Source organism: Oncorhynchus masou, chromosome 22 (assembly GCF_036934945.1).
Source record: "Oncorhynchus masou masou isolate Uvic2021 chromosome 22, UVic_Omas_1.1, whole genome shotgun sequence".
Taxonomy (NCBI): Eukaryota; Metazoa; Chordata; class Actinopteri; order Salmoniformes; family Salmonidae; genus Oncorhynchus; species Oncorhynchus masou.
In genome coordinates, this window is record NC_088233.1 from 14,574,653 (window position 1) to 14,586,978 (window position 12,326).

At 43.2% G+C, this 12,326-nt stretch overlaps 1 protein-coding gene across 1 annotated transcript in view; it reads right to left on the minus strand.

Moving 5' to 3' along the window:
* The window catches only part of LOC135509052 (ankyrin repeat, SAM and basic leucine zipper domain-containing protein 1-like), a 40,978-nt gene that overhangs the window by 11,215 nt on the left and 17,437 nt on the right, over positions 1–12,326 (minus strand). Inside the window, exons 5-6 of the mRNA XM_064929361.1 lie at positions 3,908–4,019; positions 3,381–3,515 (exon numbers count right to left, since the gene is read on the minus strand). Of these exons, the coding sequence (XP_064785433.1) occupies positions 3,381–3,515; positions 3,908–4,019 (247 nt within the window). The remainder of the gene's footprint in view (positions 1–3,380; positions 3,516–3,907; positions 4,020–12,326) is intronic.

Below are 12,326 nucleotides of genomic sequence, written 5' to 3' on the forward strand. Positions count from 1 at the left end.
ACGCCAGAAGAATGAGCGTCCATGTTTCTATTGTCATAAAGTAGGACATATGATTAATGATTGCTTCCTGCTTAAACGCAAACAAGGGATGCCTCTTCGTGCCAAGACACCAACAGGTGTTGCTCTAATTCGTACGGTTGTGAGGTCTGCAACAAAACAGGTGCCTCAGGGTAACTGTAGTTTGAAAGTCTCAGTCCCCGACCGCAGTTATGAACCATTCATTTGAGGGGTTTGTGTCCCTAACGAATGATGAAGCGTCTCAACGACCGGTTAAAATCCTTAGAGATACTGGTGCGGCGCAGTCGTTTATATTGTCTGATGTGTTGCCCTTGTCTGACGATACATACTGTGGTTCCAGTGTGTTAGTGCAGGGTATTGAAATGGGTTTTGTCCCAGTGCCATTGCACTTTGTGAAAGTACACTCTGAGTTAATCAGTGGAATATTCAGAGTGGGGTACGCCCTATGTTGCCAGTGAAAGGTGTGACCTTCATAATGGGTAACGATATTGCCGGAGGAAATGTAGTACCCGTATTGGAAGTATTGGATAAAAGTGACCACTCTCTCTCGAATGAGCTGGCACAGAATTATCCACATGTGTTCCCCGCTTGTGCCGTCACTCGTGCTCAGGCACGACAAGAGGGTGATGAGAGAGATTTGTCGAACACTGTTCTGTTCAAAGAGGTTGATCAAGAGGATGGATTGTGTGATACCTCTGAGAAGCATGGACAGGTGCGCCCTGTTAATGCCAAGGTCTTGGCTATAACTGCATTCCCTGCACCTACCACCAGACGAGAGCTACGCCGCTTTTTAGGGATGGTTGGCTACTACCGTAGCTTCTGTAAAAATTTCTCTGCGGTAGTTGCTCCATTGACCGATTTGCTTAGTCCGGCTAGATCATTTGAGTGGTCCCCTGATTGTAAGAGAGCTTTTGAATCAGCGAAAGCACTCTTATGTAGTACAACTGTACTTGCTGCTCCTGATTTTGAACAACCGTTCAAACTTGAGGTAGATGCTAGTGCCAGAGGTGCTGGTGCTGTTCTACTGCAGCAGGACAAGAGTGGAGTGGATCATCCCGTTTGTTATTTTTCACGTAAATTTAATAAATGTCAAACAAACTATGCGACAATAGAACAAGAAGCTCTTGCTTTGTTGTTGGCTCTGCAATACTTTGAAGTATATATTGGTTCCAGTGCCCTACCCGTGATTGTATATACTGACCATAACCCCTTAGTTTTTCTCCACCGAATGTACAACCAGAACCAGCGCCTTATGCGTTGGGCGCTGATTGTACAAAATTATAATTTGGAGATCCGCCACAAAAAGGGTTCTGATAATGTGTTGGCAGATGCTTTGTCTCGTGTGTGAAAATGATTTCTGCATGTTTTGCAAGGTTGTTGCTTTGTTGGGAGTATTAATTGAAATACTGTAGTCGCAACCCCTAGGGTTGCTCTTTTAAGGGTGGGAGTGTTACGGATACAGTTATCCTGTGTGTGTGTGTATCCTGTGTGTGTTTCTTTTCTCTCCTTCTCCCCTCACAGGTGAAAATCATCACTCCCCAATCAGTCAACAATCAATCATCAATCAGAAGACACACCTCCTCATATTTCCTAAACCTATCACAGTTCCTTCCCCATGGTTTAAAAACCCCATCATTTGTTTGTTCTGGAGCCCAGCTCAGCTCAATCTCTCTGTAAATGCCATGTCTGTAGGTCTCTGTGTTTCACTCTCGCTTTGTGTCGTAACCTCTCTTTTGTTTAAGCACCTCATAGCACTTTGTCATCACCTGTGAGTATTGTTTTTGGTTATGGTGTTTGTGTTTGATTGCTGGTGGAAAAGGGGGAAACCAAGACAAGTCGCCCATGGGCATACACTACCCGTAGGTGAACTTTGTTAAATACACTAGTTAGAACTGGGCGGACCACCCACTGTATTTTTGGTTAGTTAGTTAGCTGTTGTTAAAGTAGGCTAGTCTAGCTTAGGGGTGTTTTTGAATACTTATTGTTTCTTTCCTTGGGTCCAGCTCAGCCCCTTTCCTGCTCCCCCCATTACCGTGTGTTTATAAATAAACCTAGAGTTTGACGGTAGATTTCAGTTGTCGTGCTTATTTCGTTCACACTTTTCCTTTGTCACAATAATAATTTGCATGAGTTATGTTACGAGTCTCATTACCATCCCCCCTAGACTGTCGGGCCAAAAGGGATTCGTAACAGAAGCATTGGCGTCAACACGGACCAGCATCCCTGTGGAAGGCTTTAGACACCTTGTAGAGTCCAAGCCCCGACGAATTGAGGCTGTTCTGAGGGCAAAAGGGGGTGCAATTCAATATTAGGAAGGTGTTCCTTTTATATGTTTGCAAGAGAAGGGGAAATTGGCGCTAGTCTACCGCCTCAAGACTACCATTTCATAGTGTGGTAAATTTGTGGCTGTGGTTAGTGTTTGGTTTTACTGTACCTGTGGTTGTTTAAACACCAGATTCAGGTGCCAGAGTTATGTACTTGGCTAACTATGTGGGAAACAAAGTTGTGACTGAGGTTCTGTTGGTTCTACATGTGGTCAATTGAACACCGTGGCTATGTCAGAAGCACTCTTTCCAGCCTCTTGATAATATATACTGAACTAAAATAGACGTAACATGTTGGCCCCATGTTTCATGAGCTGAAATAAGAGATCCCAGAAATGTTCCATACGCACAAAAAGCTAATTTCTCTCAAATTTTGTGCACAAATGTTTACATCCCTGTTCGTGAGTATTTCTCCTTTGTCAAGATAATCCATCCACCTGACAGGTGTGGCATATCAAGAAGCTGATTAAACAGCATGATCATTACAAAGGTGCACCTTGTGCTGGGGACAATAAAAGGCCACTCTAATATGTGTAGTTTTGTCACACAATGGCACAGATGTCTCAAGTTTAGAGGGAGAATGCCGTTGGCAAGCTGACTGCAGGAATATCGACCAGAACTGTTGCCAGAGAATTGAATGTTCATTTGCTAGTACGTCCAACCGGCTTCACAACCGCAGAACACGTGTAACCATGCCGGCCCAAGGACCTCCACATTCAGCTTCTTTACCTGCGAGATCGTCTGAGTCCAGCCATACGGACAGCTAATGAAACTGAGGAGTATTTCTGTCTGTAATAAAGATTCTTTGTGGGGGATTGGCTGGGCCTGGCTCCCAGGTGGGTGGGCCTATGCCCTCCCAGGCCCACACATGGCTGCGCCCCTGCCCAGTCATGTGAAATCCGTAGATTAGGGCCTAGTTAATTTATTTCAATTGACTTATTTCCTTATATGAACTGTAGTAAAATTAGTAAAATCGTTAAAATTGTTGCATTTATATTTTTGTTCAGTATAAATAATATAATTACTGGTTGTGTTTACCTGTGGTCGTTTGAAGACCTTGGCCAAGTCGGCAGCACTCTTCTCTGCTTTGGTCTTGAGGGTCTTGTCTGCCCCCAGCTGGAGCAGCTTGAGGACGGCCTCTTCTCTTCCGTACTGCACCGCCACACTCAGGGCCTGGGGTCAAAGGTCACAGCAGGTCATCACATATCAATGTCTAGCGGCATCCTAATTACTATTAATAACCACAGTGTCACCAATCATTACTATCAATCACAGTTAGAATCAATCAAGATAATGTAAAAGCATTTGATTGTTGTTAGCATGGGCTGGAGGGAGTTTCCAACATATTTCCTAAACCAGTCATTTTCTTTCAAACATGTACACATTTAGCAGATGTTATTGCGGGTGTAGCAAAATGCTTGTAAATGCTTTCAAACTATGTCTCAAGGGAAGTGAACAAGTCCACACTTTTGGAGAAAGGAGAGATTATTGGGACGTAGGGAAGGCTGATGAATAAAATTGTCCGCTTATGTGAGACAGGCATTACACCAGGTAGGCATTCTTACCGTGTACCCATTTTCATCCTGGGAGTTGACCTCTGCCCCGTGAGACAACAGCAGGTTGATTACCTGACTGTAGCCGTCCCGGGACGCCAGCATCAGGGATGTCATACGAGACCTGGGAATTAGACTAGAATGAATAGGGTATCCACCTCATCTACCTAGAATGGGTGAAAATGCACTTCGGTAACGAAATTTCACTGCCTTCAGAAAGTATTCACACTCCTCGACTTCATTTATTTATGTAGGTAGGGGTAAAGTGACTATGCATAGATAACAAACAGCGAATAGCAGCAGTGTAAAAACAAGTGTGTGTGGTGGTTGTTGTTCGGGGGGGGGTCAATGTAAATAGTCCAGGTGGCCATTTGATTAATTGTTCAGCAGTCTTATGGCTTGGGCGTAGAAGCTGTTAATGAGCCTTTTGGCCCTAGACTTGGTGCTACGGTACCGCTTGCCGTGCGGTAGCAGAGAGAACAAGTCTGAGACTTGGGTGAATGGAGCCATTGACAATATTTTGGGCTTTCCTCTGACACTGCCTAGTATATAGGTCCTGGATGGCCCCAGTGATGTACTGGGCCGTAAGCACTACCCTCTGTAGCGCCTTGTGGTCAAATGCCGAGCATTGCCATAACAGGCGGTGATGCAACCGGTCCGGATGCTCTCAACGGTTCAGCTTTTTCAGGATCTGGAGACCCATGACAAATCTTTTCAGTCTCCCGTGGGGGAAAAGGTGTTGTCGTGTCCTCTTCACGACTGTCTTGGTGTGTTTGGATCATGATAGTTTGTTGGTGATGTGGACACCAAGGAACTTGAAACTCTCGACCCGCTCCACTACAGCCCCGTCGATGGTAATGGAGGCATGTTTGACCTGCCTTTCCCTGTAGTTCACGATTGGCTTCTTTGTTTTGCTCACAATCTTGTGGGTGAACATGGAGTACAGGAGGGGACTAAACATGCACCCCTGTGGGACCCCAGTGTTGAGGATCAGCGTGGCAGACGTGTTGTTGCCTACACTTATTACCTGGGGGTGGCCTGTCAGGAAGTCCAGGATCCAGTTAGTGGGAGGTGTTGTCCCAGGGTCTTTAGCTTAGTGATGAGCTTTGTGGGAAATATGGTATTGAACGCTGAGCTGTAGTCAATGAACAGAATTCTCACATAGGTGTTCCTTTTGTCCAGGTGGGAAAGGGCATTGAGATTGCATCATATGTGGAACTGTTGGGGCGGTACGCGAATTGGAGTGGGTCTAGAGTATCCAGGATGATGCTGTTGATAGCCTTTCAAAGCACTTCATGGCTACTGACATGAGTGCTACGGGGCAATAATAATTTAGGCAGGTTACCTTCGCTTCCTTGGGCATAGGGACTATGGTGGTCTGCTTGAAACATGTAGGTATTACAGACTCGGTCAGGGAGAGGTTGAAAAATGTCAGCGAAGACACTTGCCAGTTGGTCTGCGCTGAACACATCCTGGCAATCTGTCTGGCCCCGCAGCTTTGTGAATGTTGACCTGTTTGAAGGACTTGCTCACATCAGCTACCGAGAGCATTATCACACAGTCGTCCAGAATAGCTTGTGCCCTCATGCATGTTTAAGTGTTGCTTGTCTCAAAGCGAGCATAAAACTAATTTAGCTCATCTGGTAGGCTCGCGTCATTGGGCAGCTCGCGGCTGGTTTTCCTTTTGTAGTCCGTAGTTTTCAAGCCCTGCCACATCCGACGAGCGTCTAAATCCTACTACACCGGCGCTATCTTAATCCTATATTGACACTTTTCCTGTTTGATGGTTCGTCTGAGGGCATAGCTGGACATCTTATAAGCATCCGGATTAGTGTCCCGCTCCTTAACCTCTCTAGGGTACAGGGGCGTCCCACCTCGTCAACAGCCAGTGAAACTGCAGGGCGCCAAATTCAAAACAGAAATCCCATAATTTAAATTCCTCAAACATACAAGGATTTTACACCATTTTAAAGATACACTTTGTAAATCCAGCCAGAGTGTCCGATTTCAAAAAGGCTTTACGACGAAAGCACACCAAACAATTATATTAGGTCAGAGCCAAGTCACAGAAAAACACAGCCATTTTTCCAGCCAAAGAGAGGAGTCACAAAAAGCAGAAATATAGATAAAATTAAATCACTAACCTTTGATGATCTTCATCAGATAACACATAGGACTTCATGTTAAACAATACATGTATGTTTTGTTCGGTAAAGTTCATATTTATATCCAAAAATTTGAGTTTACATTTGCGCGTTATGTTCAGTAGTTCCAAAACCACAAGTGATTTTGCAGAGAGACACATCAATTTACTCCCTCTTGCAGGAACTGTTGACACACTCCAGCCACATGAGGTCTAACATTGTCTTGCATTAGGAGGAACCCAGGGCCAACCGCACCAGCATATGGTCTCACAAGGGGTCTGAGGATCTCATCTCGGTAACTAATGGCAATCAGGCTACCTCTGGCGAGCACATGGAGGGCTGTGCGGCCCCCCACAGAAATGCCACCCCACACCATGACTGACCCACCGCCAAACCGGTCATGCTGGAGGATGTTGCAGGCAGCATAACGTTCTCCACGGCGTCTCCAGACTGTCACGTCTGTCACATGTGCTCAGTGTGAACCTGCTTTCATCTGTGAAGAGCACAGGGCGCCACTGGCGAATTTTCCAATCTTGGTGTTCTCTGTCAAATGCCAAACGTCCTGCACGGTGTTGGGCTGTAAGCACAACCCCCACCTGTGGCCGTTGGACCCTCATGGGGTCTGTTTCTGTCTGTTTGAGCAGACACATGCACATTTGTGGCCTGCTGGAGGTCATTTTCCTGCTCCTCCTTGCACTACGGTCCTGCTGCTGGGTTGTTGCCCTCCTACGGCCTCCTCCACATCTCCTGATGTACTGGCCTGTCTCCTGGTAGCGCCTCCATGCTCTGGACACTACGCTGACAGACACAGAAAACCTTTTTGCCACAGCTCGCATTGATGTGCCATCCTGGATGAGCTGCACTACCTGAGCCACTTGTGTGGGTTGTAGACTCCGTCATGCTACCACTAGAGTGAAAGCACCGCCAGCATTCAAAAGTGACCAAAACATCAGCAAGGAAGCATAGGAACTGAGAAGTGGTCTGTGGTCACCACCTGCAGAACCACTCCTTTATTGGGGGTGTCTTGCTAATTGCCTATAATTTCCACCTATTGTCTATTCCATTTGCACAACAGCATGTGAAATTTATTGTCAATCAGTGTTGCTTCCTAAGTGGACAGTTTGATTTCACAGAAGTGTGATTGACTTGGAGTTACATTGTGTTGTTTAAGTGTTCCCTTTATTTTTTTTGAGCAGTGTATATATAATAATAATATATACATATTTAAAAAAATCCTGTTTCTTCATTTCCATAATTAGTTAATGTTTGTAGTAATGTAGGAAATTTATGCAAAGGATTTTTACCTCTCACCAGTCAAGCCATTATCAAATGTACATTATTGCAAGCAATTATTATATTAGCAAACAATTATTGTGAATCATCCTATATTGTCCCTAACATCTTTTACTCCTTCGCAACAGTTGTGGGATACGCACGCACACACTCAACCATTTCCCACACAACCATAGGCTACATTCTCAACAGTTGCACCATCCCAGAGCCCAACTCAAGAAAGGTCTTGATTTACAAATGAATATAAAGTTGCAGCTGTATGAGAAGGCCTGCAAGACCGTGCAGGGAAAAAAATGGGCAGAAATGGAGAGATTTTATTAACCATTGCCACATCCTAGATGGTGCAGGTCAAATGTACACATTTTAGCTGAAAACATCCACAACACAGTCCCCTGTATTGACCATATTCCCAAGCATCTCCATGCAGTCAGACTTTTGATTTTGTGCCACAACAATATACCCCCTCTCTGAATGTCCGAGTGTGACCCCCTCCCCATGGGTTACTGCAGCTAGTGTTGCCAGAACTGCCACTGCCTGGGTGGGGGCACCCCACCGGAATCCCCACCGGCTAGGTAGAAGGTTGTTAAGGTTCTCAATAGCAGCTTTGAGAATTTCCTTGTATAGTATGCTCTCCCTTTACAGGGCTTTGGCTTTGCAGGTCCAACCCTGCCAAGCAGGCTCAGAATCTAAGGGGGCAGTGCTGCTCTAGGTCTCTGACTGCATTTTGACTGCATACATACCGCTTACAGCAGGCCCATAAAACAGTTTGGGACTTCTCCTTAGTATCTAGGTCATTCAGGTGGGTGTATAGGGTTGAGGACCGTTCCATCAATATAGGATCAGAAACAAATAAAATATACAATTTAATTTTTAAAATGTAGTTCCCCATTATAGGACAATAAATAAATTAAATGTATAATAAAAAAATAAAAAAACACTGTTCCTCCATGATAGGACAATAAATTAGACCATTATAAAAGTCTATCCATCATCTGAACAACATCGAAAGCCCTCTCATACCCCGGCCCACATCAATACATTGGTTCTGGGATATGCAACCATTTCCTTTCTCACTCAACGCCACACTTTCCCAAACATTTAAAAAAACACACCACACCATCCACACATACTGTGCCTTCTGTTTACTGAGTTTTTATCTTCACCATGTTGAATTAGTGCTTTTGTGTTCCAATTAGTTCTATTTGAAGATATATAGAAAAGCTATATTTTTTATTGTATTATTACAATCCATAACCGGGATAGAATTGTGTTATTGTTTTCCTCATCTATAAGAACTTAATACGTTTTAAAATAGCCATGGAGTAGTCTTTGTGTCTCTGAACAACTGGTTATCAATATATAGTTTATCGACGACGAGAGCTACTCGTTTCCCTTTTAATCTATTTTCCTTGAAAATTGGATACAGAACTCTACGCCGTTCTGCAATTTCCTTCGGGAACTGATCATTCATGCCAATTTTGGTCCCGCAAGTCTTTTACCCAGGCTTTTAACCATTATTTTATATTTAAATGAAGCAAATTTGCCAACGATTGAGTGTTTATACCTCTGCCCTCTGTCCGAACAGGTGTACACATTCGAGTTACATTTAGTTGATAGCTTCTCGTGGAATCTGAAGCACTGTAAGGAGGAACTCTAACTACAGATTCAGGAACTTCTCCTTTCTGTTGGATACCTGTAAGTACCAGATTCTCGCTCATGATTCTAGTCTGTATTTCAAGTAAGGCTTCTCTCAGAACGGTTTTCATTCACTTCAGTTTCAATCTTATTGACTGTCACTTTTAGCTTGTTTGTTTCCTTCTCCAATGTTGCAGCTTTTTCATCACTCATCTCGAGACTTGCCTTCAACTCTTATATTGTTACTGACTAATTCAAGTATACCCAGTTTGTCATTTATCGATTTTAACAGATCCGTTTCGACCTTTACCATCCCCGGTGGTGAAAATATTAAAATTGTCTGTGTCTGTAGAAGAATCACATTTTCGTTTTGAAATCTGTTCCCATGTCTTACTCTCTGTCATGTTTGGGTGTTGCTTGTTTTCGTAATATTTGTCAATAAATTTCTCTAGTCTTAAGATTTGTTTTGTGTTATTATCCAGATTGAAGGTTATCACCCACCATGAAAAATATTTTACATTCACTGTCGAGTGATATGAATAACAATTTCAAAGTAGAGAAGTGTATGCAAGAGATAAAGAAATATTCCGTCATTGTTGACAGAGATGGAATATGGAATCTGTCTGACATTCAAAAAGCTTGGGGAAAAATACAGAGGATGTCTAACTCGTTGACAAAAAAAAAGATGGTCTTTAATTGTTCTAGCCAAAGTAAGAAAACAGGATGAGAAATTATTTCTGGAGAATCATGACAGGACATTGCAGAGAGATAAGAATAGTTTGAAAGCTCTTGGTGAACATAAAAACCTTGAGAGAAGAGATTCAACAATTACAGGAGAGGGTTGTAAAAAACAGACTTGGCTCCAACAAGTGGACCCTTTGTTCCCTCAATCTACCCTCACACTGAGTTGCGCAAGGGTGATCGGGTTTCAAGAATCTGGTCAGCATTGCCTGGCATTGAGTCAACAGATTCTGACAGCAGTGATGAACAATGTCTTGGGCCAACCAGAACGAACACAGGCTGTAAAAGGTAGTAAAGACAAACCTCCGGTGACAGTAATCACACATAAATCAGCATCTCCAAAACAGTTGGATGAATGGTCAAATACTTTGAAGCATCCACGAGACGTGGGTATCAGAGACACACAGGTTCCAAGTGAAACCAACATTATTCGTTCAGCAGATGGGAAACCTGGTGTATGTCATTATTGCAGGATATCTGGTCACTGGCAACGAGAATGTCGGAAAAGAAAATGTGTTCTTATGAGGAATGGGCCGGAGAAGCAGGGTCTAAGGGGAAATGGAATGAAGACAGCCCCAACAACGCAAAGCTGATGGAGAAATTTAAGAAGCTCTCTCCGGCTCAGCAGCAGAGTTTGCTGGATGCTGTGGAGGGAAACTTATAGACCCCCTCTTATGTTCCATCTCAGCTGGTGTACATATGAAATCAGATGGAAAATGTAGATACGGATGCTGAAGTCACTTCATTGCCCATATCTTATGCAAAACATATACAGTTGAATTTTAAAGTTTACATACACCTTAGCCAAATACATTTAAAAACTCAGTCTTTCACAATTCCTGACATTTTATCCTAGTAAAAATTCCCTGTCTTAGGTCAGTTAGGATCACCACTTTATTTTAAGAATGTGAAATGTCAGAATAGTAGTAGAGAAAATGATTTATTTCAGCTTTTATTTCTTTCACCACATTCCCAGTGGGTCAGAAGTTTACACACTCAAATAATTTAAAAGGCAATGCTAACAAATACTAATTAACTTAAGTCAAACGTGTTGGGCGGCCTTCCACAAGCTTCCCACAATAAGTCAGAGTCAGGTTTGTAGGCTTCCTTGCTCGCACATGCTTTTTCAGTTCTGCTCACAAAATGTTATATAGGATTGAGGTCAGGGCTTTGTGATGGCCACTCCAATACCTTGACTTTGTTGTCCTTAAGCCATTTTGCCACAACTTTGGAAGTATGCTCGGGGTCATTGTCCATTTGGAAGATCCATTTGCGACCAAGCTTTAACTTCCTGACTGATGTCTTGAGATGTTGCTTCAATATATCCACATTGCCTCATGATGCAATCTATTTTGTGAAATGCACCAGTCCCTCCTGCAGCAAAGCACCCCACAACATGATGCTGCCACCCTTGTGCTTCACGGTTGGGATGGTATTCTTCAGCTTGCAAGACTCCCCCTTTTTCCTCCAAACATGACGATGGCCATTATGGCCAAAATAGTTATATTTTTGCTTCATCAGACCAGAGGACATTTCTCCAAAAAGTACGATCTTTGTCCCCATGTGCAGTTGCAAACCGTAGTCTGGCTTTTTAATGGCGATTTTTGAGCAGTTGCTTCTTCCTTGCCGAGTGGCTTTTCAGGTTGCCGAGTGGCTTTTCATGTCGATATAGGACTCATTTTACTGTGCATATAGATACTTTTGTACCAATTTCCTCCAGCATCTTCTCAAAGTCCTTTGCTGTTGTTCTGGGAGTGATTTGCACTTTTCACACCAAAGCATGTTCATCTCTAGGAGACAGAACGCGTCTCCTTCCTGAGCGGTATGACGACTGCGTGGTCCCATGGTGTTTATACTTGCGTACTATTGTTTGTACAGATGAACGTGGTACCTTCAAGCATTTGGAAATTGCTCCCAAGGATGAACCAGACTTGGAGGTCTACAATTGTTTTTTTTTAGGCGGATTTCTTTTGATTTCTCCATGATGTCAAGCAAAGAGGCACTGAGTTTGAAGGTAGGCCTTGAAATACATCCACAGGTACACCTCCAATTGACTCAAATTATGTAAAATTAGCCTATCAGAAGCTTCTAAAGCCATGACGTAATTTTCTGGGATTTTCCAAGCTGTTTAAAGGCACATTCAACTTAGTGTATGTAAACTTCTGACCCACTGGAATTGTGATACAGTGAATTATAAGTGAAATAATTTGTCTGTAAACAATTGTTGGAAAAATTACTTGTGTCATGCACAAAGTAGATTTCCTAACCAACCTGTCAAAACTATAGTTTGTTAAACACGAAATTTGTGGAGTGGTTGAAAAACAAGGTTTAATGAGTCCAACCTAAATGTATGTAAACTTCCGACATCAACTGTATGTCCTCAGTACCCCGGCAAGAAGATGAGAGCGACAGGAGTGGGTGGGAGACAGATATGAAACAAACCATTATCAATTTCTATTGGTCCAATGAAGATTGATGCAGGGCTGTTTGGACAACCTATTTTAAGCCTTGATGTTATTTTGCAACTTGACTCTACATTGAACAATTCAAGTAGGGATGGCATGACCGGAAGCATTGCCTAAGGTATTATGTAGTATACGAGCAACACATAAGAAAAC